This window comes from Saccopteryx leptura, chromosome 2, assembly GCF_036850995.1.
Source record: "Saccopteryx leptura isolate mSacLep1 chromosome 2, mSacLep1_pri_phased_curated, whole genome shotgun sequence".
Taxonomy (NCBI): Eukaryota; Metazoa; Chordata; class Mammalia; order Chiroptera; family Emballonuridae; genus Saccopteryx; species Saccopteryx leptura.
The window spans coordinates 172,419,270-172,446,690 of NC_089504.1; the positions used below are offsets into that span (position 1 = coordinate 172,419,270).

At 39.1% G+C, this 27,421-nt stretch overlaps 1 protein-coding gene across 2 annotated transcripts in view; it reads right to left on the bottom strand.

Annotated features, from left to right (window-relative positions):
• Positions 1–27,421, bottom strand: part of MON2 (MON2 homolog, regulator of endosome-to-Golgi trafficking) — a 188,946-nt gene that overhangs the window by 51,452 nt on the left and 110,073 nt on the right. The window contains exons 26-30 of one of the 2 annotated variants that reach the window (XM_066369319.1): positions 13,190–13,818; positions 7,764–7,907; positions 7,176–7,193; positions 6,763–6,891; positions 982–1,172 (exon numbers count right to left, since the gene is read on the bottom strand). In XM_066369319.1, the coding sequence (XP_066225416.1) occupies positions 982–1,172; positions 6,763–6,891; positions 7,176–7,193; positions 7,764–7,907; positions 13,190–13,818 (1,111 nt within the window). The remainder of the gene's footprint in view (positions 1–981; positions 1,173–6,762; positions 6,892–7,175; positions 7,194–7,763; positions 7,908–13,189; positions 13,819–27,421) is intronic. The other variant, XM_066369320.1, reaches the window with a different exon arrangement.

The window sequence follows — 27,421 nt, forward strand, 5'->3', positions numbered from 1 at the left end:
CCATCTGCTTCTCTTCCCCTTCTTCACCCCCTTCTCTCTCTCTCCCCTTCTTGTAGACAGTGGCGACTGGTTCGAGCATTGCCCCTGGGTGCTGAGGATGACTCGGTTGATCCGAGTGTTGGCCTCAAGCACTGAGGATAGCTCAGTTGATTCAAGCATCAGCCTCAGATGGAGGTTGCCATGTAGATCCCGGTCAGGGAGCTTGTGGGAATCTGTCTCTATCTTCCCTCCTCTCACTTAAAAAAAAAAAAAAAATGGATCTTCTTGGATTCATCAATTTAAAACCATGGTTTTTAATTAGAATACATTCATATAATCTTACATATAGATTCTTATCTTAAAACCAAAACCACTGTAAAGAACAAAATTTCCATTGGTCACAAATGATGTACAAATGGATAAATGCCTAATCCAGTTGTGCTTTGTATACAATCTAGGATTCTCAATAACCAATTACTTTGTTAAGGAAAAATCAGAAATACTGTTTTAGAAGCAATTATAGCCCTGGCCGGTTGGCTCAGCGGTAGAGCGTCGGCCTAGCGTGCGGAGGACCCGGGTTCGAATCCCGGCCAGGGCACATAGGAGAAGCACCCATTTGCTTCTCCACCCCTCCGCCGCGCTTTCCTCTCTGTCTCTCTCTTCCCCTCCCGCAGCCAAGGCTCCCTTGGAGCAAAGATGGCCCGGGCGCTGGGGATGGCTCTGTGGCCTCTTCCTCAGGCGCTAGAGTGGCTCTGGTCGCAATATGGCGACGCCCAGGATGGGCAGAGCATCGCCCCCTGGTGGGCAGAGCGTCGCCCCCTGGTGGGCGTGCCGGGTAGATCCCGGTTGGGCGCATGCTGGAGTCTGTCTGACTGTCTCTCCCTGTTTCCAGCTTCAGAAAAAATTAAAAAAAAAAAAAAAAAAAAAAAAGAAGCAATTATACTGTCAAAAGTATGTTTACTTTTGAAAGATTGTCCTAATTGCAAAAATAAATGCACTGACCTTTTAGTAAAGAGAAAGTCTTCAAAGGTGTTGGCTAGTTCTGGCCACATACTGTCAAATTTTCCAGAAGAAGCATGCTGCCGGGCAACAGGTAGCCCAATAGAAAGAACTTTGAGGAGAGAAGATACTGCTAGCTTCCACGTGCTTTCAGAAGGGCAGGAATACTTCAAACTGAGAGGAACCCTCAGGGTCTGTGAAAAATAAAGACAGTTTAAGATAAGTACTTATTAAAACATATACGTACAACTTTAAAGAATGATAGCAGAGAGAAAAAATAATAGCACAGGCATTTTCTTTAAGTCTGATGTTATTTTCTAGAAAGACCAATTATAAGTTATCCTCAAATCCTACAGCCTAGAAAGATGTACTTTTAAATCCTGTCTCTATCAACCTGGTAAGCGCTGAGGTTGCCGGTTCAAAACCCTGGGCTTGCCTGGTCAAGGCACATGTGGGAGTTGATGCTTCTTGCTCCTCCCCCTTCTCCCCTCTCTATAATGAATAAATAAAATCTTAAAAAAAAAAAAAAAGAGTAAATCCTGTCTCTATTTTATAACCAATAATCCTGAAAAAGTAACAACCTTTTTGAACTTCAGTTTCTCATCATAAAAAACAGGGGTGTTATCTGAAAAGTTAAGAGTAAGAGTAGGAAACTTACAACTCTGCAGCTTCGATCAGTTTGAGGTTATGGAATTAGAACATCTGCCATAATTCTCCTAGCCGATAATAATTTGACTGATGGGGTTCTCCCATCCAAGAAAGATCAAGACAACTTACCATATGTTTTTCACTAATGGTTAGGGGAGAATAAATATAGCCTAAAGCACAGGTAGTCAACCTTTTTATACCTACCGCCCACTTTTGTATCTCTGTTAGTAGTAAAATTTTCTAACCGCCCACTGGTTCCACAGTAATGGTGATTTATAAAGTAGGGAAGTAACTTTACTTTATAAAATTTATAAAGCAGAGTTACAGCAAGTTAAAGCATATAATAATAATTACTTACCAAGTGCTTTATGTTGGATTTTCGCTAAGTTAGGCAGAATAAATCTTTATAAAACAACGTACTATAGTTAAATCTATTTTTTTATTTATACTTTGGTTGCTCCGCTACCGCCCACCATGAAAGCTAGAACGCCCACTAATGGGCGAGTAGGGACCAGGTTGACTACCACTGGCCTAAAGCATCAATAATTTGAAATCTTATGCTTTATCTCAGAAGTTCAATGAATTTTATACTGTACTTTAACATTTTAATGTAAGTTTTCATTTTCCAAATATTTTAGTAAAATTGCTCACTCAAGAAGATGGTTTATTTTATCTTTAACCCTTGCAGATACAGGAGTAAAGAATCTGAGTTATGTATAGTGACTAAGATGGTGGAACTTTGTAATTGATCAACTTTTGAGACAGGTTACTGTTAACCATTAAAGAACTAATTTGGTAGTTCAGAATGAACTTGTCTGGTCATAGGTCTCTCATGGAACTAGAAGACTAGACTGACCAAACTACCATGGCAAGCTATCCCAGAGCAGCATCAATTAGTAGTATCAGCATACTATCAGATAACTTGCATCAGAGTGAAAATTCTGCTGCTATAACAATTCTAGTTAGAGAAAGATAAAGAGATAAATTTTCACACTTCAATGTTATGGTATGAATATAAAACTCTCTTTCATCATCCTGCATACAAATTATTACTGAGTGCACATATGAACCTTTAAATATTGGCATGAAATGGACCTCTTCCACTAACAGATAACAGCTTACCCAGGATCCACCCTTTTCCTCTTTCCATATGCTTTGGGGAGAGTAAACCCACTTCCAGATTGGAATTAGGGTAAAGAGATTATTAGCTTATTAAATCAATCTACTCCATTTCACTGGCTATTATCACTAGTTCAAGACTAGACATGGGACTGAAGCAGTTCCACTTAAGGTTAATTTAAGGAATTTACGAATAATAATGTAATAGAAACTAACACATACACATCCCTCCTTCTGTACATACAATCCCATTTATAGCATACAACTATGAGTGAAAACATAGAATACAGTCAACCCTTAGTAAACAGAATACAGAGAAAAAAAATTTTTTTGGTGATAATAGTGAATTTCCAAATCAACCAATTCTAAGACCCACCCCCTGAATTTTCCAACTAAGCAGGGCAATAAAAGTCTTTATACTTGAAGCTAGTCAGAGCCTATTTATGTCCTTTGCAAATAAAGAATACTACATTATACAAGAGCCATTCTGAGTTAACATTTTATAATTCAAGTTAGGTAAGAGTATAATTTATTACCATAATTAATATTTTACTGAAATCAAAGAAACATTAAACACAGCAAATCTAGTCAATTTATACTTTTTTTTTTTTAGCGAGAGAGACAGGGACAGAGAAAGAGAGAGAGACAGAGAGAGGGACAGATAGGGACAGACAGGCAGGAAAGGAGAGAAATGAGAAACATGAATTCATTGTTGTGGCACCTTAGTTGTTCACTGATTGCTTTCTCATATGTGCCTTGACCAGGGGGCTCCAGTAGAGCGAGTGAGTGACCCCTTGCTCAAGCCAGAGACCTTAGGCTCAAGCCAGCGACCTCGGGGGTTTGAACTTGGGTGGTCTGCATACCAGTCCAAAGTTCTATCCACTGCGCCTGCACCACCACCTGGACAGGCCAATTTATACATTTTATTTTTTTTAAATATTTAAGCAATTAATATGGAAATTAGAATATAGTGTGCAATCAGTAAATGCACATGGAACTGGGAAATTAGGTACCTGCTGTCATATAGCTCACATTTTTTGGAAAAGAAAGAGCCTTGACCAATTAAACCACAATGTAATATAGCAAGTGGGTCAATAAAGTGTTTGTGAGTACAGAAAGAAATTGTTTAATTTATTTAAAAATGTAAACTAAGCCTTAACAGGCAGTGGCACAGTAAATAGAGCATTGGGCTGGGATGCTGAGGACTCAGGTTCAAAACCCCAAGGTCATTGGCTTGAGCACTGACTGGCTCATCTGGCTTGAGCAGAGGCTCACCAGCGTTGTGAACTCAGCTTGACCGAAGGATCACAGACATGACCCAAGGTTACTGGCTTGAGCCCAAGGTCGCTGGCTTGAACAAGGGGTCACTGGCTCTGCTGGAGCCCCTGGTCAAGGCACATATGAGAAAGCAATCAATGAGCAACTAAAGTGATGCAACTATGAGTTGATGCTTCTCATCTCTCTCCCTTTCTCTCTGTTTGTCCCTGTCTATCTCTCTCTTGCTTAAAAAAAAAAAAAAAAAAAGAGCAAACTAATTCACATCACTCTTCAATGTTCAACACTTCAATGGTTAAAGAATAAACTCTGATTCTTTCTGATGGCTTATAAGACTTAAAACGACCTTTTCAGACTTATTTCAGGCCCTGTCCCCTTACTAAACTAAAATTCTCAACATTTTAAAAAAATATATCATGATCTTTAATTTACCTATAACTATCTCTCGCTCCTTTTTACTCCTAAACTGTCAGTCCTTCTTCAAGTGCCACTTCTATTATTCCTTGCCAAAGTCCCCTAGGCTCCCCTTCCTTTTCCATGGGAGGAACTAACTTTTTATTTCACATTGACTACTTGGCAAATACCCTTAAATGATGTATCTTGATTCATTCTCTTTTTAGGTAAGATATAAAAATGGTATTGGTATTATACTTCTTTTACAAATGAGAAACACTCTCAGACTAGTTCATATGCCCAAAATCATTCAGTAGTAAGGGCACTAATCTAAGGCAGGTCTAACTGAATGTAAGCTACTTCCACTCAGCACTTAACACACTATATTATTTGTTACCTTTCTATTTTCCCTATATTATATTTGTAAATGTAAGAACTATCTCATTCTTTTTAATCTCTACTATTTAATTAGTACCTGGTAACAGAAGTGCTTAAAAAATATTCTCAGTGAATGAGGACAGGACAGTTGTGATAGGGTGAGTGGTGAGGGATAGAAAGGACAAAAAAATCAAGGAAAGAATTTTAAGAAGACAAGGGCAGTGCCAAGTTATAGGGTAGACAAAGAGATAGAAAAGGTTTAGGAGTTGAAGATTTGATCTTTGTAATTCTGAGTAAGCTTTTGTAGCACAATATAGAATTTAGTCAGCATGTAATAGGTTACAAATGACTAGGTAAAGACACAAGCTGTTTAAAGGAGTTTGGAAATAAGGAATGCTGAAAGAAGATGGCAGTTTGAGTAGGAAGTAAATTGAAGGTTATGTAAAAAAGGTTTAGCCATCTCTCCAGGATAAAGTATAAGAGGCTGAATGGAAAATGAAAAAAGGAATCACCAACAGAAAAAGGTGCTAAGAGAAAAGGGTGAGCACAAAAAGAAGGATGAGCCTTGGAACAGAGAAAGGCCTTGGAACGACAACTGTTTATATTGCCCTGTATTTGTTCAGTAAACTGAAGGTACATTCATGTGCTATGGACGAGCAGAGGAAAAAACAAGAAGGGTTTTTGGAGAAATGTGACACAGTCAACAAGAGATGAATTTTTAAACTAGTTAGGGGATCAGGGAACATGCAGATACTCCAGTGCTTTCAGCCTTTTGTATACTGCATTTTCACCAATGAAATAGAAGCCGGTTCTGCATCTCATTTGCATAATCAAACAACTTTCTTTGACTTGTTTGCTTTTCTGATGTTCTTGTTTAATAAAAAATAATCAAATGCTTCTTTTTTATTGCTTCATATTCATTCTGAAATACCTCCTAATGTTTGTGAGCAGTATAACTGTCAATACCTAAACTAATATAATATTACATTCTACTATAACTGACAAATAAATGATTGTTAAAAGTATGCATGATCAGTTGAATCAATGGGCTGCACTGTGAATCTCTCCCCAAATGTTCATCAACTTCAAAGTATGAGAAGTATTATCCTAAGAAACAGGATCATCAACTCACTGTCTTATGTGGCAAAATTTAAGAACTGTAAAAAATCTAATATACTCCTGGCCGGATAGCTCATTTGGTTAAAATGCCACAATATGCCACAGTTGTGTGTTCAATCCCCAGTCAGGGTACATACAAAAATCAACCAAGGAATGCAAAATAAATGGTACAACAGATTAATGTTTTTCTCTCTCTCTAAAGTCAATCAATCAATAAAAATATTTTAAAAATCTAGTGCATACTGACTTTAAAATATTTTTCACTAAAAATACCTTCTCACATTTTAGAAAAGCGGGTTCTTATATATTATCCATGAACGTTAGAGAAAATCAGTATAAATAATAATATAAATTATATATTTCTAAAATTTATCTTAATATATGATAAAACACTATCTTAAAAAGTTATTTCAACAATATTGTCATCATCAAATAAAAGTACAAAATTTTTTTTTGTGACTGAGACAGAGAGAGAGGGACAGATAGGGACAGACAGGAAGGAGAGAGATGAGAAGCATCAATTCTTCGTTGCGGCACCTTAGTTGTTTACTGACTGTTTTCTTATATGTGCCTTGACTGAGGAGAGTGAGGTACAGCAGAGCGAGTGACCCTTTGCTCAAGCCAGCGACCTTGAGGCTCAAACCAGCGACCATGGGACCATGTCTATGATCCCACACTCAAATCAGCCACCCTGTGCTCAAGCTGGTGAGCCCATGCTCAAGCCAGATGAGCCTGCACTCAAGCCAGGGACTGCAGGGTTTTGAACTTGGGTCTTCCGCAACCCAGTCCAACACTATCCACTGTGCTACCACCTGGTCTGGCAAGTATAAAAATTTTTTAAAAAAGAAATACCTTAATGATGTTCTGGAGTACTTTCTCATTCACCACTGCTTTGTGACAGGCTGTTTTTTGGTATAAATCCACAACTTCTTCTAAAGACCTTTCAGCAAATGGTACATAATTCAAGGCTACCCATTCTGCCTAGAAAGTAATATTTTCACATGGAGTTAAAAAAATGAGATTAAATGAAACTACATTGTTTTCAAAGAGAATGCTTCTTTGTCTTAAAGTTCAAGCTTTGGTTTTTAGGTCAGATTATATTACATGCAAAGTTTTCAAAGAGACATATACTTCATGAAATAATATTTTTCAGCCAGGCAAAATTTAAAACTATCAGAAAAAGTACATAGAACATTCTATCCAGAACTGCAAAAGATGTACTTTGTTGCCAATAGGTTAGGACAATTTTAGGAAATTTAACTCACCGGTGCAAAAAGTTGGATCTATTGTGATTCCATTGTGTTGCAAGACAAATAGAATGAAAAAAGTTAATACACATTAAAACTACTTTTCGGACTATAATTTTTATATTGTGTGAACAAAATCAGCATGTGCATGCATTTAGAAATTTACTTTTTTCTAAGCCAAAACAAAGGTAAAATTCGCCAATTATTGCTAAAAAAGTCTTTTATGTAAAATCCAACTAAATTTCACACCAGTAGTAGACATCTTATTTAACACAGAGAGATATCTTCATTTTGCATTGCAAGTATCTATTTTAGGTAAGATTAGTCTTGAGGATTTAGAAGCCATCTTGTAGTGGGATGAAGCAGTCAAGAAGATATACTACAAAGTAACATGAAAGGCCAAACTTCCTGGAGAACCACTTGGAAAATGGAAATCATAAGCAAAAAACAAAACAAAACAAAACACGGATTATGTTCATATGTCACCAGACATATGAAAGTTTATTTGTGAATGAAAATCTTCTCAGATAATCAAGTACATTTGAAGTGGTACTGACTTGTAGTTATAAGCCATGAAGTCTTAAGAGTCAATATAGAGTAAATTACCTGATTATATTTTGCATTTGCAATGTGCTTTGTTTCTAGCTGTCCATACTGTGGAGGTTTACAGGAAAATTCTACAAATGCCAGTAACTGGTCAAATATAGCTGGATACATTATCTGCATGTTTTCTGGTCCTACACAGATGGCCTATAAAAGCAAAATATGAACAGTAGAATGCATAATCTGAACTTCATTAAGTTCTTTACTGTTATATGCACTTATTTAACCAAATAATCTTAAAGACTGCCCTATTTTATGAATCATGTAATCTTTGATAAGTCCTGAAGGACATTTAAACTATTCTAAACTATTATTGAATAAAATATAGGCTAAATGTACTAATCAATAAAAAAATGTTTTCTCTTTAATAAAAAGTGAGATTTTTTACTTGACAGATTAGAAAAGGGGCAAGCACTTAAGAGAAATATCAGGCAATTCTGAGGCCCTACAATTTGATCATTTGTTCAGTAATACAGCCATTGGGGTTAGACCATTAAGAATGCTTCAGTGACCAAGCATTGATACTGACTTCTATTTAAGTGATGAGATCAGTTCATTAAAATGACAGCTGATTTTGTACCATTCTGGTCCACTGACTTCAACAATCATGTGCATTACAACTGGGAAAATAAATCATGTGTGAAAAGTTGTTTCTATAAGAAATCTATATATTAGTTTTAATAGGGTAGTATACATTTAATAATGTCTAATATATCTGAATAGACTTGATTTAAAAAAATTAAAATGTGGCCCTGGCCGGTTGGCTCAGCAGTAGAGCATCGGCCTGGCGTGCGGGGGACCCGGGTTCGATTCCCGGCCAGGGCACATAGGAGAAGCGCCCATTTGCTTCTCCACCCCCCCCTCCTTCCTCTCTGTCTCTCTCTTCCCCTCCCGCAGCCAAGGCTCCATTGGAGCAAAGATGGCCTGGGCGCTGGGGATGGCTCTTTGGCCTCTGCCCCAGGCACTAGAGTGGCTCTGGTCGCGGCAGAGCGACGCCCCGGAGGGGCAGAGCATCGCCCCCTGGTGGGCAGAGCATTGCCCCTGGTGGGCGTGCCGGGTGAATCCCGGTCGGGCGCATGCGGGAGTCTGTCTGACTGTCTCTCCCCGCTTCCAGCTTCAGAAAAATACAAAAAAATAAAAATTAAAATTAAATGTTTTAATAAATTTATTGCTACAAATAATTTGATGAAACAATAAAATTCACATCTTAATATTGTAGATTTTAATTATCAATTCAATGTCAAAGGTGCTTAAAATAAAATCTTATATTTTTTCTATCAATGTGTTGTTTCCTCTTATCTTTTCATATTTCCGTTTACATATTTACATGTTTATTTTTCTCTGAGAGAAAAATATTTAATGATATTATTTATAAAATGTCTAAAATATATTTCTGCCTACAAAAAAAATGACCAATCTACACTTCAGGGACACCCAAAATACTAAGTCAAAATTCAAAGCATTTAAATTTTGAAGAAATATTTTTTTTAAGAGAGAGACAGACAGGGACAGACAAATGAGAAGCATCAATTCATACCTATAGCACTTTAATTTTTTATTGATTGCTTTCTCATATGTGCCTTGACTGGGGGGGGGGGCCTCTAGCTGAGCCTGTGATCCCTTGCTCAATCCATCAACTTTGGCCTTCAAGCCAGCAACCATGGGGTCATGTCTATGATCCTGTGCTCAAGCTAAATGAGCCCACGCTCAAGCCAGCGACCTTGGGGTTTCAAATATGGGTCCTCAGCATCCCAGGCCAATGCTCTATCCACTGTGCCACTGCCTGGTCAGGCTGAAGGAATTTCTTTAAAAAGATATTTATGCCCTAGACGGGTAGCTCAATTGGTTAGAATGTCGTCCTGGCCTGACCAGGCTGTGGCTCAGTGAATAGAATGTTGGACTGGGACACAAAGACCCAGGTTCGTAACCCCAAGGTTGCCGGCTTGAGTGGGGGCTCATCCTGCTTGAGCACAGGCTCACCAGCTTGAGCACGGGTTGCTGGCTTGAGCATGAAATCATAGACATGACCCCATGGTCACTGGCTTAAAGCCCAAGGTTGCTGGCTTGAGCCCAAGGTTGCTGCTTGAGCAAGGGGTCACTTACTCTGCTGCAGCCCCCTGATCAAGGCACATATGAGAAAGCAATCAATGAACAACTAAGGTGAACACAGAACTGATGCTTCTTATCTCCCTTCCTGTCTGTCTGTCTGTCTATCTCTCTCTCTCTCTATCTCTCTCTCTCTCTCTCTCTCACACACACACACACACACACAGAATGTCATCCTGATATGCCAAGGTTGCAGGTTTGATCTCTGGTTAGGCCACACACAAGAATCAACCAACCAATGCATACATAAGTGAAAAACAAATCAATGTTTCTTTTTCTTTTCCCCCGCCCCGTCCTCTTGCTCTAAAAAATAAATTTTAAAAGATATTTACAAGATTTCTATTTTTATGCAACCCATGGCTTTTTTTAACCTGTCAGATAATATATTAAGTTTTATTTTCTCTCAGAGAAGATGTAGCCATTTATCTATAACTGAAATTTAGGTAAAACAGTCCAGAGTTAGACCAACTTATAATTATAATGTAAAAAAGTAATACCATTGTTTACTATTTAGCTATTTTTACCAGAAATAATGAATGAAGAACCCGAATGATGAAAAAATTATCTCTATTGACTGCTTCTAATAGTTTCACCTTTTTCTTTATTAACCTCTTGCTAAATTTTAACTCTTAGAAGTAAACTATTAGTAATTACAATGGAAAATAGACAACTACCCTAAGTAAATTATTTTATTTTCAATTACTGTTATAAAAAAACAACAAAAACCCAACCTAAAAGCATGTGCAGAGAACTGAGAAAACTATAACAATTTCTCTGGAAATAGCTTAGCGTCAAATAATAACTTTGATTACACATTTTGATTATCTGTGGTCCTTTATAAAAATAAAACATATAAATAGCATTATAATAGATTATAAAGCTATTCTGGGATCTTAAAGTGCATAATATGAAGTCAGCTCTTTTTTAACAACAAACTCTACCTAAGAAAAGGTTATTATTGGTATTTTTCCTTCAGTATTCTCAAGTTTGTATATAAAAAAAACCTCTATAGTATAATTTTTTTTTGGTGTTTTTCCGAAGCTGGAAATGGGGAGGCAGTCAGATAGACTCCTGCATACGCCCGACCGGGATCCACCCGGCATGCCCACCAGGGGGCAATGCTCTGCCCATCTGGGGTGTCGCTCTGCTGCAGAGCCATTCCAGCGCCTGAGGCAGAGGCCACAGAGCCATCCTCAGTGCCCGGGCCAACCCTGCTCCAATGGAGCCCTGGCTGCGGGAGGGGAAGAGAGAGACAGAGAGGAAGGAGAGGGGGAGGGGTGGAGAAGCAGATGGACGTCTCTCCTGTGTGCCTTGGCCGGGAATCGAACCTGGGACTCCCGCACACCAGGCCGACGCTCTACCACTGAGCCAACCAGCCAGGGCTATAGTATAAATTTGATAGCAGATTTTAGCCCAAAAGCTTAGAATCAATAAGCAATCTGAACAGTATTTCCTCTTAGTCCTTGAAAACTGTGTATGTGAAAACAAGACCTCTAATCTCTGGCATGGTTCAAAGTTTATATCATGAAGTCATTTGCAATAATTCATTCAGTACCTGCCATATACAGAACATGATGATGAAGACAGTAAACTAAAATTTACTGAATGTTTAACTGTGCCAGGCACAAAATATCTTGCAAATGTTATCCCATGTAATAGGGAAAAAAGTTGTAGATTCATTCTTTTCATTTTACAGATGAGGAAGCTGAAGTATAGAGAGATTCAGAAACTTGCCCCTACAAGTAGAAGACACAGCTTCACTGCACAATGCCAATGGCACCATGTCACACACAATGTGAGGGTGTCTCCTGGAGTACAACTCCAGCAGTATGATGAAGGGAGACAGGGTATCTAGCCATATACCTTTAGGAAGTTTAGCAATAAACAAGACAGATGCAGTCTCCTGGTCTCAGAACTTAAGCAGATAAATTCTCAGGTGACCCCATGCATGCCAAAATATCTTGGCAAAATACACACACACACACACACACACACACACATATATGTGATATATATATATATATATATATATATATATTATATATATTAGCATATATAACTAAGTTAACTTGGTTGGGAACTAGTGATTTGAGAACCAAAAAGAACACTGTGACCCTGAATATAAGGGTAAACATAAAATCAAAAATGACTTTTTCCTTTAGGAAGGAAAATAGCTTCTAATCAATAAAATGTTTTGCTGAATAGATTTTTAGTTTTAGGACAAAGTCCCAAAACAAAATAAATTCAATACCCATAGAATAAAAAATAAAAACACCCTTACAGATAATCAAATGTTAATTTTTCGGTTAAAAAATATTAAAGACCCCATGTTGAATTACATTCCAGCATTATGAAACATTTACATAATCATAAGTAAAAAAACAATGGATACAGTAAAAATTAATAATGCAAAATATCAATTGATATAAATGAAAAACGATAAAGCTTTTTAAGTTTCAGTTTGAAGGTATGTTATTTTCAAAGTCATTAAAAGCTCAGAACAAATTCCCAGTAATTGGGATGAATGATTCAATTTACTGCTTAAAGCTAAAGCCGAGTTTTGTTTTTACATACTTTTCTCCCTTGAAACAAATTTTTGGCATCCTTGTTTCTTCTTTATTATCCTATACACATATATAAATATTTGAATTAAACATCTGAATGAGAGTTGTATATTATAGGCATTCCAAAAGGCCTGTGGCTTTTCTTTTCTATTCTGATAGAATAACTTTTCCATTCCCTCTAGGGCAGTCTATAAGCAATTTATGAGCATGGTCAATCAAGGGAAAAAAGTAATTACTGAGAAGCTACTTTTCCCTCACTGCAATTAAAAATAGCTATTTTTATTTCAACTGTGGAAAACTGGTATCACTACAGTAACAATTTTTTAATGCTAAATTCTCTTAAATTTTAAGTTTCTACACAATTTGTTTTTCTGTTTAATAGGATTAAAGGGATTAAAGAATTATGGCTCAACTAGACTTGCTCCAGGGGAAATTAGGAGGTATTATAATGTAGTAGAAACCACCATTCTTACTGTAAAAGTTTTCATCATTCCAGTTGGACGTATGCAATCAGTTAATTGGAAAACATGATTTATAGCACACAAGTGGTAACTGATCACACATGTGTAATCAGGTTCTAATTCCATTCTAATATTGTTAGAATGTCATAGCTTTACAATCCTAAATTTATCCCAAAGTATACATACACAATAATTTTGATGATCCAGAATTTATCCCCAAAAATATATATAGCAAAGTAAAAAAATTCCAGCGAACCATATGCATTATTGCTTAAGACAGCCACTAAAATTCTATTACCTTTTGAAGTACATCTAAAGCTGTAAGTACAGCTTCCTGTAAACTTGTCAAAACTGCTTCAGTATAAGATGGAAGAATGAAAGGGGATGCATCCGAACTTATTGGGACTGAAACAGCACTGTGCAATATGACTCCCAATTTCTGCAAGTCATCCATGTTGAAACCAGTTTTTATATGTTGGTAGAGAGCTGGAAATATCTGAATTAAAGCTGTAAGGAAAGGCTGACTGGGAATGAAAGTCAGTTTATCAAAAGTAACAGGAGGCTTAGTGCTTTCAGATCCAATTCTATACCAAGTATTCCATGCGGCCCACCAGAGATTCAAATCTTCAAGCTCATCAGTAACTACAGGTGGCTCAGAGCTACTATATCTTCCAAGTCTTTCTCCAATGGAATCTGTTCTTACAAATGGCCTGCTTAGTCCAGGGCCTGATATGGACCCTATAAGGACAGGCACAGGTACATTAACTGCAGGCAGAGTCTCAGGTTTCTCTGAGTCCCTAACAGGGGACACAATCTGTAAAATTTCCTGGAAGCTTTTCAGAGCAGCCAGAGACACTTCATTGTTTTTGCTGAGAGCTGCCGATTGTATGTGGTCAAGAAGAACATCCCAAGCTCTTGAAAAGTCCCCTATATTAGGAAGGAAAAAAAAAAGTATATATATATATATATATATATTACCATAAAAGTGATCAAATTTTCTAATCTAGATACTTGAAATTGTATTTGTTTTATTTTTTCTGCTAAAATTCCTGTGGAACTAGAAAAAAACTGCTTAGGTACTAAGGTATTAACAATGTGAATTAAAATCACTGCAACCTGAAAGTCTAGGAAATATTTCTTTCAGATACAGAAACAAAGCGCACCAAAAAGAGATTAATGGATATATCAAACAATGTTTTGGTCTCTCTCTTTTCTTTTTATTTTTTTAGCAAGAGAGAGATACAGAGAGACAGAGAGAGACAGGAAGGGAGAGAGATAAGAAGCATCAACTCATAGTTGCAACACCTTAGTTGTTCACTGATTACCTTCTCATATGTACCTTGACTAGGGAGCTCCAGTCGACCCTTTGCTCTAGCCAGTGACCTGGGCTTCAAGCCAATAAACTTTTGGTTCATGCCAGCAACCATGAGGTCATGTCTGATCCCATGCTCAAGCTGGCAACCCTGTGCTCAGGCTGGTGAGCTTGTGCTCAAGCTGGAGACCTTAGGGTTTCAAACCTGGGTCCTCAGCATCCCAGGTCACTGTACCACCACCTGGTCAGGCATTAGGATAAAGTCTTAACTTATAAACATGACCTCCACAGTTCTCTGTTAACTCATCTGGAATTACACTTTTCCTTGTTCTCTTCATTCCAGACCTTCAAAAATGTTAGGGTCAACATCTCTTTCTCAATTTTCTCCTATCTTCTTTACATGTTCCCTCTGCCTATAAAGTTCTTCACCTTTCATTTTATCCTCGCCTAATGAGCCACTACATATCCTTCAGATCTCAGGTAAAATATTGCTTTATTAGGGAAGCATACCTGAACCTGACTGGTCTGGTTTAATACTTATTATAAACTCACAAAACACTACCTCTTTGTAGCATTTATAATTGGAGCAATTTTGCATTTTTAATGTAGTTATAGCTCTTCCTTCTTGCCCATGACAGAAAGAACGGTGTTTTTTTTTTTTACTCATCATTGTGCCCCTAGAGCAGTGGTTCTCAAATTGTGTGCCAGGGCACACTGGTGTGCCCTAGAAGATTTCCAGGTGCGCCCTATGGTATTCCAGAGAAATATGTGCCTGTTGGGGACCAAAAAACCAACAGGGTTTTTAGAGTTTAGATTTTGGGGGGACAGAGGTGTGGGGAATTGGCTGTAAGCTGACAGTCTGCCCAACCCCCCACCTCACTTGCCTGATTAGGTTGCAAAAGGCTGTTAAGCTGTGGTGCTGGATAGTTTACACTACCCCTCATGTTCCCCGGAAAGACTGGAGGCAAGTTTCTTCTATCCTTTGTTTGGTGTAAAGTTAAGACGATATGTATAGTGGGGGTGGGTGTTTTCCACACTCAACACAATTAAGAGTAGAAAGAGAGGAATTCCTCAGAGCAGACCAAGATGGCCAACTAGGAAGATCAGGTGTCAGATGAGGAGAAGATGATTATGGATCGCCTGTAGCTCCAAGAAGGTTGCTGAGGGCTAGTCAAAAGCGGTGACTCCCACTGGTCTTCGCCAGATTCCAGCCTGTTAGTTCCAGGGCCAGTATATCCAGCGGCCAGATACAGAGAATCAGCTCAAGACCTAACAACCATAGTTAGAGTGGTATCTCAAGGAAAGGCTTCTCACACCTGACCCAGCTAAGGCATAGAAAACGTTGTTGCAAACAGCAAAAAGAGCAGTAGCAGCAGACAAGTAGCCCACAGCAGATTACAAACAGCTGAAGCCATCCCAGGAAGATTTAGAAATTACACAACTGAAAGCTGGAGTCAGACAACACCAACCGTATACTCAGCTACACAAACAACATACTTGAAGGAGCAGTCTATATCGAGACAAAATGGGAAGACAGGGAAGTGCAATTCAAATGAATCAACTAGAGGAATCCCCAGAAAAAGAATTGAATGAAATGGAAATAACTAAGATGCCGGATGCAGAGTTTAGAATAATGATTGTGAGGATGGTCAAGGATCTTAGAGCAATCATAGATAGAAAACATGATCACCTAAACAATGAGATATCTGGCCTCAAAAAGGACATTGAGGGAGAGACAAGATGGAGCTGGAGTAGGCGGACGTACCAACATCTACCTCCCAGAACCAAAGTGGAATACAAACTAATTTTTGGAACTATCATCTGGAAAAACCAACATTGGACTAAACTAAGAGGACTCTTCAACCAAGGAACACTGAAGAAGCCACACCGAGACTGCTTAGTGTATCCCAAGGTTCTCTTTACCATGCCACAGTCGCAGAGCTCCAGGGAAAAGCTACCTGGTCTCATCTCTCCAGGCAGAGGAGAACAGAAGCTCCATATCCACGCATGCTGCAAATGGCTTCTCCAGTCTACCTGAATCATTCCCAGCTAGAAGCAACGGTCACTGGAACTTGGACATGAGCTGCAAAGTATAGAATGGTGACAACAATTCCAGTGCCATAAGGACTTTTCCTGGATGTGGACTTTTCCTGGACTCCTGCTCCCTGTGACAGATCCTACAGACTGAACTGTGGTTGGGTTGCATTTTTCAGGGATTTGACATGGTGATGGGGCCAACTTGGACTTGGTGAACATGTTAAGGACACTACTCTTTTATGGATTCTTGCTGTATTGGCCAAGAGTTTGCTTAAAGGCTTTTAATCACTGTAAAAAAAAAAATAGAAGGCAGGATAAAGAAGATGGGGCACATATACACCATGGTATACTAGTCAGCTAGAAGAAATGATGACATCGGATCACTTACAGCAGATTGGTGGAATCTTGATAACATTATACGGAGCGAAATAAGCGAATCAGAAAAAAACAAGTACTGCAGGATTCCATACATTGGTGAGACATAAAAGTGAGACTAAGAAATATGGACAGGAGTGAGGTGGTTACAGGGGGTGGGGGAAGGGAAGGAGGGAGGAGGTGGAGGGGGAGGGGTACAAAGAAAACTGGATAGAGGGTGACGGAGGACGATCTCTCTTTGGGTGATGGGTATGCAACAGAACTAAATGACAAAATAACCTGGAAATGTTTTCTTTGAATATATGTACCCTGATTTATTGATGTCACCCCATTTAAATAAAAATTTATTTATAAAAAAAAACACGACATTGAAATCATAAAAGAGAATCAGACAGAAATGATAAACACAATATCAGAAATGAAGACTACACTACAAAGAATGAAAAGCAGGCAGGATGAAAAAGAGGATCGAATCAGCAATTTAGAGGACAAGATAAGCAAAAGCACGGAAGCAGAACAGCAAAAGAAAAAGAGGATCAAAATGTCTGAGAAAACTCTAAGAGAGCTCTGTTACAATAGGAAGAGAAACAACATCTGCATCATAGGGGTTCCTGAAGGAGAAGAGAAAGAACAAGGGATAGAGAACCTGATTGAAGAAATCATAGCTGAAAATGTCCCGAAACTGATGCAGGAAAAAGTCACACAAGTTCAAGAACCACAGAGAATCCCATTAAAAAGGAACACAAATAAACCTAAATGAAGGCACATCATAATTAAAAAACATAAGCTAAGAAATAAAGAAAGAATACTAAAAGCTGCAAGAAAAAAGCAGTCAGTCACATACAAAGGAGACCCCAAAAGGATGACATCCGACTTCTTAACAAAAACGCTTGAGGTGAGAAGGAATGGCAAGAAATATTCAAATTAATGCAGAACAAGATCCTACAACCAAGACTTCTTTATCCAGCAAGGCTATCATTTAAAATAGAAGGAGAAATAAAAAGCTTCCCGTACAAAAAAAAAAAAACCCTCAAGGAATTTATTACAACCAAACCAATGATGGAAATGTTAACAGTCCTGTTGTAAACAGAACAAGGGGGTTGGGGCGAGAATCTAGTAAAGAGTTATGTAGATTTAAGATTTTAGAAATGCATCCAAATTGAAAAAGAAGAAGTAAAACTATCATTATTGGCAGATGATATGATACTGTACATAAAAAACCCTAAAGTCTCAGTAAAAAAACTACTGGACCTAATAAATGAATTCAACAAGGTGGCAGGATATAAAATTAATATTCAAAAACCAGTGGCATTTTTATATACCAACAATGAACTGTCTGAAGGAGAAATTAAGAAAACAATCCCCTTCACTACTGCAACAACAACAAAGAAAGTACCTAGCTGTAAATTTAACCAAGGAGTTTAAAGAGTTGTACTCAGAAAATTATAAAACATTGATAAGAGAAATCAAGGAACATAATCGAATCAAAAATGGGCAAAAGAAATGAATAGACACTTCAAAGAGTACATTCAGATGGCCAATAAGCAAAAGAAAAAATGTTCAACATCACTAATCATTAGAGAAATGCAAATTAAAACCACAATGAGATATCACCTCACACAAGTCAGAATGACACATTTACAAAACAAAACATAGTAAGTGCTGGTGAGGATGTGGAGTTAAGGCAATCCTCCTGCACTGCTGGTGGGACTGCAGACTGGTGCAGCCACTGTGGAAAATGGTATGGAGATTCCTAAAAAATTAAAAATGGAACTGCCTTTTGACCCAGCCATCCCACTTTTAGGAATATATACTAAGAACACCAAATCACTGATTCAAAAGAAGAAATGCACCCCCATGTTTATGGCAGCATTGTTTACAATAATGAAGATCTGGATACAGCCTAAGTGTCCTTTGGTGGACGAGTGGATTAAAAACCTGTACTACATATACACATGGAATACTATGGAGCCATGAAAAAGAAGGAAATACTACCTTTTGCAACAACATGGATGGACCTGGAAACTATTATGTTAAGTGACATAAGCCAGGCAAGAAATAAAAATATCATATGACCTCACTCATATGAGGAATTCAATGAACAATGTGAGGAGGGATAAAAGGGACCAGCGGGAAAGCAGAAAGAGGGAAAGGGGATGAGAGGATGAGATCAGAGAAGGGAAAGAGCTTGGTGAAATTATATACACATAACAGCGTTATAGAGAGCAGAAGAGCAAATCCTGGAGGAAAGCGGGGAGGGTGTTAGGGAAAAGGGGCAAGAAGGATATAGAGAGGAATTCGGGGGTGTGGGAGAATGTATTTGGTGGGACACTTGAATCTATGTAAACAATAAATTTAAATCAATAAAAAAAAAGAGAAATTCTTCAATGTATTGACTAGGAAATGAGAGTTTGCCTTTTAAATATATGCCCAAACATTGAAGAAATAGCTAGGACACATCAGGCTCATGTTTCTCATAAACACAAGAATAAAAAAACTTAACACATTGGTGCCGGGACCTGCCAAATTTATTAAAACTTACTAAAAATGTATCTATATACATAAAAAGATAATCTTTTTGTTATTTTTTAATTTTTAACCCCTCTTTTTGACGAATTCTAAAAAGCATAACTCAAAAAATTTAATATACGAAGACAAGATGGCACTGAAGTAGGCGGACGTACCAACATCTACCTCCCAGAACCAAAGTGGATTACAAACTAATTTTAAGAACTATCATCTGGAAAAACCAACTTTAGACTAAACTAAGAGGACTCTTCAACCAAGGAACACTGAAGAAGCCACACTGAGACTTGTAGGAAAAGCGGAAACGCGAAGAGGGCTGCCCAGCTCCCCGGAGCAAACGGCAGCAGGGAGAGATTCGCGTGGCGGGAAGAGAGTTTAGCAGAGAGGGGAGGGGTCCTGAGCCCCAAGAACAAAGCCCCAGAGCCCAGAAGAGGCGTAAGGACAGTATTTAGCTGGAAACAAGTCAGGATACTGTTTGTGAGAAAGAGTCTGATTTCTCAGACCCAGGATTCTTCTTAAAGGGACCACGCAGAACACCTCTCTCACAACCACTCACCTGGGGCACCGGGGGATGGGGAGAGGGGGGAATACCAGAGTAGCAGGAAGAGAGTGTATTCTAGCAGGAACAGGGAAAAACATTTTGGGAGATAGCCACCCTAACCCCTGGGACAAGTCACTCCCCAAATCTGAAGTGAATGTTTCCCCCAGAAACAGTAATACCAGCAAAGGGAAGCAGGAGAGCAGCCAAACAAGCTTCCCCCGTGGCACTGAGAGCAGAGTTGCTTAGAAGGAGGGAGCTTTCGGGTCTACAGTAGTGAGTGTTAGGGTCTGAGCTGCAGTGCCCAAACCCACGCAGCTGAGGGCTCGCCGGAGGGTGGGCGGCAGCGAGAGACGGAAGCATGGTTCTGTCTGCAGAGGCAGAAGCTGGCTGGCCACCACTGGGCTCAGGTTGTGAGCTCAGTCTTGCCCGGCTGGGGAGGAGGGGGCGTGCAAAAGCGGGCAAGCCCAGCAGCGGGCCACCTGTAATCCAGCCTGAGGGAGAAGGGCGGGAACCCCGGAAGGGGTGGAGACCTGCCCTTGAGCAAGGGCACAGGAGCACAGCCTTGCCCCGCCCGTGCAACCCAGGCTTATGGTCTGACTTGGGAGCCGGCTCCTCCTGTGGGGGTGGAGCCAAAAGCCCAGAACAGGTGGAGTTCCGCTACTGAGCTGAGCATGGGCACACAGTCCTGCCAGGCTGGTAGAGCCAAGGCTAGCAGCTGTTCCATGAGCGGGCTCTTCCTACAAGGGCGAGGCGAAACCCCGGAAACAGGCGGAGTCCCGCAGCTCAGAAAGGTGCTCGCCAGTGCCTTCAGGACCGAGCATAAAGTCACCCACAAGGGCGGGGCAAAGGCCAAGGCCACCAAGGCTTGTGCACCCTAGCACGTGATCACAGCCACTCCCGTGAAGAGAAAATGCGGAGGCAGAGAAATGCAACACAAATGAACCAAGAGAAATCCCCAGAAAAGGACCTATATGAATCAGATATAACCAAATTACCAGATGCAGAGTTTAAAATAACGATTGTTAGGATGCTCAAAGATATCAGAACAACAATAGATGGTCATTAAAAAAAAACTAAATAAAGAGAAAGCAAGTATTAAAAAGGACATTGAAATAATAAAAAAGAATCAGTCAGAAATTACAAATACAATATCTGAAATAAAGAATACAATGGAAGGAATTAAAAGCAGGATGGATGAAGTGGAGAATCGAATCAGCGAGTTAGAGGACATGATAAATAAAGGCCCGGAAGCAGAGCAGAAAAAAGAAAAGAGAATCAAAAAGTCTGAGGAAACTATAAGAGAGCTCTGTGACAACATGAAGAGAAATAACATCTGCATCATAGGGGTTCCTGAAGAAGAAGAGAAAGAACAAGGGATAGAGACTTTGTTCAAACATATCATAGCTGAAAACTTCCCTCAATTAAGGCTGGAAAACATTTCACATGTTCAGAAAGCACAGAGAACTCCATTAAGGAGAAACCCAAAGAAATCAACACCAAGACACATCATAATTAAAATACCAAAGCTAAGTGATAAAGAGAAAATATTAAAAGCTGCTAGAGAAAAAAAGACTATAACCTACAAAGGAGCCCCCATAAGGATGACTTCTGACTTCTCAACAGAAACACTTGAAGCCAGAAGAGAATGGCAAGAAATATTCAAAGTAATGCAGAACGAGAGCCTACAACCAAGACTACTTTATCCAGCAAGGCTATCATTTAAAATTGAAGGAGAAATAAAAAGCTTTACAGACAAAAAAAAACTCAAGGAATTCACTGCAACGAAACCAAGGCTGCAAGAAATGCTAAGGGACCTGTTGTAAACAGGTCAAAGGAGAAAAAGAATATAGCAAAAGAGGAATACAGTTTTAAAGAATAAAATGGCAATAAACAATTACATATCAATAATAACCTTAAATGTAAATGGATTAAATGATCCAATCAAAAGACATAGGGTAGCTGCGTGGATAAGAAAACAGGACCCATACATATGCTGTCTACAAGAGACACACCTTAAATCAAAAGATGCACAAAGACTGAACATAAAAGGATGAAAAAAATATTTCACGCAAATGGAAATGAAAAAAAAAGCGGGGTAGCAATACTTATATCAGACAAAATGGACTTTAAAACAAAGACCATAGTTAGAGATAAAGAAGGTCACTACATAATGATAAAGGGAGCAATACAACAGGAAGATATAACCATTATAAATATCTACGAACCTAATATAGGAGCACCTAAATATATAAAGCAGACTTTGTGGACTTAAAGGGCGAGATCAACAGCAATACAATAATAGTAGGGGATTTCAATACCCCATTAACATCATTAGATAGATTCTCAAGAAAGAAAATTAACAAAGAAACAGCAGGCTTAAAGGACATATTAGATCAACTCGATTTAATAGATATCTTCAGAATATTTCACCCTAAAACAGCAGAATATACATTCTTTTCAAGCGCTCATGGTACATTCTCTAGAATAGACCACATCTTGGGCACAAAAGCGGTCTCAACAAATTTAAGAAGATTGAAATCATATCGAGCACTTTCTCTGATCACAATGGCACTAAACTAGAAATCAACCACAACAGAAAAACTGAAAAACGTTCAAACACCTGGAAACTAAATAGCATGTTATTAAATAATGAATGGGTTAACAATGATATCAAAGAAGAAATTAAACAATTCCTAGAAACAAACGATAAGGAGCATACATCAACTCAAAATTTATGGGACACAGCCAAAGCAGTCTGGAGGGAGGTTTGTAGCATTACAGGCATTCCTCAAGAAGTTAGAAAAAGCTCAAATAAACAACTTGACCCTACAAATAAAAGAACTAGAAAAAGAACAGTAAGTAAAGCCCAGAGCTAGTAGAAGGAAGGAAATAATAAAGATCAGAGGAGAAATAAATGACATAGAAGCTAAAGAAACAATAGAGGATCAATGAAACCAGGAGCTCGTTCTTTGAAAAGGTAAACAATATTGATGAACCCTTAACCAGACTCACCAAGAAAAAGAGAGAGAAGACTCAAATAAATAAAATTAGAAACGAGAGTGGAGAAATAAAAACTGACACAACAGAAATACAAAATATTGTAAGAAAATACTATGAAGAACTGTATGCCAAAAAACTAGACAACCTAGATGAAATGGACAAATTCCTTGAAACATATAATCTTCCAAAAATCAATCTGGAAGAATCAGAAAACCTAAATAGACCAATTACAACAAATGAGATTGAAACAGTTATCAAAAAACTCCCAAAACAGAAAAGTCCTGGGCCTGATGGCTTCACAAGTGAATTCTATCAAATATTCAAAGAAGAACTAACTCCTCTCCTTCTCAAACTATTTCAAAAAACTCAAGACGAAGGAAGACTTCCAAACTCCTTTTATGAGGCAAGCATAATTCTGATTCCAAAACCAGGCAAAGACAACACAAAAAAAGAAAATTATAGGCCAATATCCCTGATGAATTTAGATGCAAAAATCCTCAACAAAATATTAGCAAACCGGATCCAGCAATATATGAAAAAAATCATACACCATGATCAAGTGGGATTGATTCTTGGGAGGCAAGGCTGGTACAATATTTGCAAATCAATCAATGTGATTCATCACATAAACAAAAGGAAGGAGAAAAACCACATGATAATTTCAATAGATGCAGAAAAAGCATTTGATAAAATCCAGCACCCATTCATGATCAAAACTCTCAGCAAAGTGGGAATACAGAGAACATACCTCAACACAATAAAGGCTATCTATGACAAACCCACAGCCAATATAATACTCAATGGGCAAAAATAAAAAGCAATATCCTTAAGATCAGGAACAAGGCTGGGGTGCCCCCTTTCACCACTCTAATTGAACATAGTTCTGGAAGTCTTAGCCACAGCAATCAGACAAGAAAAAAAAAAAAAAGGCATCCAAATTGGAAAAGAAGAAGTAAAACTATCATTATTTGCAGATGATATGATATTGTATATAGAAAACCCTAAAGTCTCAGTCAAAAAATTACTAGACCTGATAAATGAATTTGGCAAGGTGGCAGGATATAAAAGCAATACTCAGAAATCAGAGGCATTTTTATACACTAAAAATGAACTGTCAGAAAGAGAAATCAAGGAATCAATCCCCTTTACCATTGAAACCAAAAAAATAAAGTACCTAGAAATAAATTTAACAAGGGAGATTAAAGACTTGCACTTGGAAAATTATAAAACATTGATAAAAGAAATCAGGAAAGATACGAACAAGTGGAGGCTTATACCGTGCTCATGGTTAGGAAGAAAAAACATCATTAAAATGTCTATATTACCCAAAGCAATTTATAAATTCAATGCAATGCCGATTAAAATACCAATGACTTACTTCAAAGATATAGAACACATACTCCAAAAATCTATATGGAACCAAAAGAGAACACGAATAGATAGCCTCAGCAATCTTGAAAAGGAAGAATAAAGCGGGAGGTATCACATTTCCAGATATCAAGTTATATTATAAGGCCATTGTACTCAAAACAGCCTGGTACTGGCATAAGAACAGGCATATAGATCAATGGAACAGAACTGAGAATCCAGAAATAAACCCACACTTTTAACAACAACTGATATTTGACAAAGGAGATAAGAGCATACATTGGAGTAAAGACAGCCTCTTCAACAAATGGTGTTGGGAAAACTGGACAGCTACCTGCAAAAAAAGGAAACTAGACCACCAACGTACACCACTCACAAAAATAAACTCAAAATGGATAAAAGACTTAAATGTAAGCCGTGAAACCATAAGCATCTTAGAAGAAAACATAGGCAGTAAACTCTTGACATCTCTCACAGGAATATATTTGCTGATTTGTCTCCACAGGCAAGTGAAATAAAACACAGGATAAACAAATGGGACTATATCAAACTAAAAAGCTTCTGCACAGCTAGAGACAATAAGAACAGAATAAAAAGACAAACTACACAATGGGAGAATATATTTGACAATGGGTTAATAACTAAAATTTATAAAGAACTTGTAAAACTTAATACCAGGAACACAAAAAATCCAATCCAAAAATGGGCAAAAGAAATGAATAGACACTTCTCCAAAGAGGACACACAGATGGCCAATAGGCATATGAAAAAATGCTCAACATCACTAATCATTAGAGAAATGCAGATTAAAACCACAATGAGTATCACCTCACACCAGTCAGAATGGCGCTCATCAATAAAACAACACAGAATAAGTGCTGGCGAGGATGTGGAGAAAAGGGAACCCTCCTGCACTGCTGGTGGGAATGCAGACTGGTGCAGCCTCTGTGGAAAACAGTATGGAGATTCCTCAAGAAATTAAAAATCGAACTGCCTTTTCACCTAGCTATACCACTGTTAGGAATATACCACAAGAATACCATAGCACTGTTTTTTTTTGTTTGTTTGTTTGTTTTTTTGCATTTTTCTGAAGCTAGAAGCAGGGAGAGACAGTCAGACAGACTCCTGCATGCGCCCGACCGGGATCCACCCGGCATGCCCACCAGGGGCGAGGCTCTGCCCACCAGGGGGCGATGCTCTGCCCATCCTGGGCGTCACCATGTTGCGACCAGAGCCACTCTAGCGCCTCGGGCAGAGGCCACAGAGCCATCCCCAGCGCCCGGGCCATGTTTGCTCCAATGGAGCCTTGGCTGCGGGAGGGGAAGAGAGAGACAGAGAGGAAGGCGCGGCGGAGGGGTGGAGAAGCAAATGGGCGCTTCTACTGTGTGCCCTGGCCAGGAATCGAACCCGGGTCCTCCGCATGCTAGGCCGACGCTCTACCGCTGAGCCAACCGGCCAGGGCCCATAGCACTGTTTGAAAAGAAGAAATGCACCCCCATGTTTCTGGCAGCATTGTTCACAATAGCAAAGATCTGGAAACAGCCCAAGTGTCCATCAGAGGACGAGTGGATTAAAAAGCTTTGGTATATATACACTATGGAATACTACTCAGCCATAAGAAATGATGACATCGGATCTTTTACAACAACATCGATGGCCTTGATAACATTATACTGAGCGAAATAAGTAAATCAGAAAGAACTAAGAACTATATGATTCCATACATAGGTGGGACATAAAAATGAGACTCAGAGAAATGGACAACAGTGTTGGGGTTACAGGGTGGGGGGGAGGAGTGGGAGGGGGTGGGGGAGGGGCACAAAGAAAACCAGTTAGAAGGTGACAGAAGACAATTTTATCAATATCACCCCATCAAAATTAATCAAAAAAAAAAAAAAAGAATGTGTCTCACGGCTAATTCAGACAGTTAGAAGAATAGTATAAGGATGCTAATTCTGCTTCTCAGGCCACATCCTGCAAAAGGGGCCCCAAGCAAATTGGTGATTTGGCTCCTGTGGTTTTGCCAATTGGATTAAAAAAAAAAAATAGGTCAGGAATGCCCTTAAATTGAATTAACGATACATGAGCATAAATTTAAAGGACTTTTAGATACTGGAGCTGATGTATCTGTTATTGCTAAGCTACACTGGCCTCCTTCCTGGCCCACTCATGCAGCAGCCACAGAATTACAAGGTAATTACAAGAATTACAAGGCAGAGTAAATCCCCTCATCAAAGTTCTAGTTTTCTACATTTGGAAGATTAAGAAGGTCATTCTAGATTTTTTAAGCATTATGTGCTCCCTGGATGGCCAATTAATTTGTGAGGTAGAGATGTTTTGAAAAATAAGGGAGTGGTCCTGGCCGGTTGGCTCAGTGGTACAGCGTCGGCCTGGCGTGCAGAAGTCCCGGTTTCAATTCCCGGCCAGGGCACACAGGAGAAGCACCCATCTGCTTCTCCACCCCTCCCCCTCTCCTTCCTCTCTGTCTCTTCCCCTCCTGCAGCGAGGCTCCATTGGAGCAAAGATGGCCCGGGTGCTGGGGATGGCTCCTTGGCCACTGCCCCAGGCGCTAGAGTGGCTCTGGTCACAACAGAGCATTGCCCCCTGGTGGGCGTGCCGAGTGGATCCCGGTCGGGCACATTCGGGAGTCTGTCTGACTGTCTCTCCCCGTTTCCAGCTTCAGAAAAATACAAAAAAATAAAAAATAAATAAATAAATAAAAACAAGGGAGTGTTGCTTGTCAGTCCAAATGGTTTAGTCAGTATTCAGATGCTTGATCGGGGATTTTTGCCCATCAAGGGTCTGGGGAAAGAACAGCGAGAAATTCTCACCCCCATAGAAGTGGCACCCAATACCAGAGGTGTGGATTAGGATATCAAATTTAGCATAGGGGCCTTGGTAGCTCCTGCTACCTCAATAATGCATTGTGCAGACCCAATTACTTGGAAACCAGATAATCCTCTATGGGTAGACCAACAGCCCCTTTCTCAGGAGAAACTTAGGGCAGCTGCTCAATTGGTACAAGAGCAGCTACACCTTGGGCACACTGAACCATCAAATAGCCCATGGAATACACTTCCATATTTTGATCATGTTGCCTCCTGGATTATCAAGGGGCATAGGTGACCCTCACAGCTTATAGGTTTTGAGCCTCAAAATTATTGTTGTTCTTTTCAAAGGATCAACAACAATGGCCCTGGGAAACTTCCACTAAATGGCAAATCGCTCTTGCAAATCAATGGACAACTTTATACTGAAACTGTCAACGTAAAATCAACTCAAAGTCTAGAATTATATGCCATTGTCATAGCTTTTCAGCACTTGCCATATTCTATATACAGACTGCAAATAATTACTTATGGTGTTTCCAC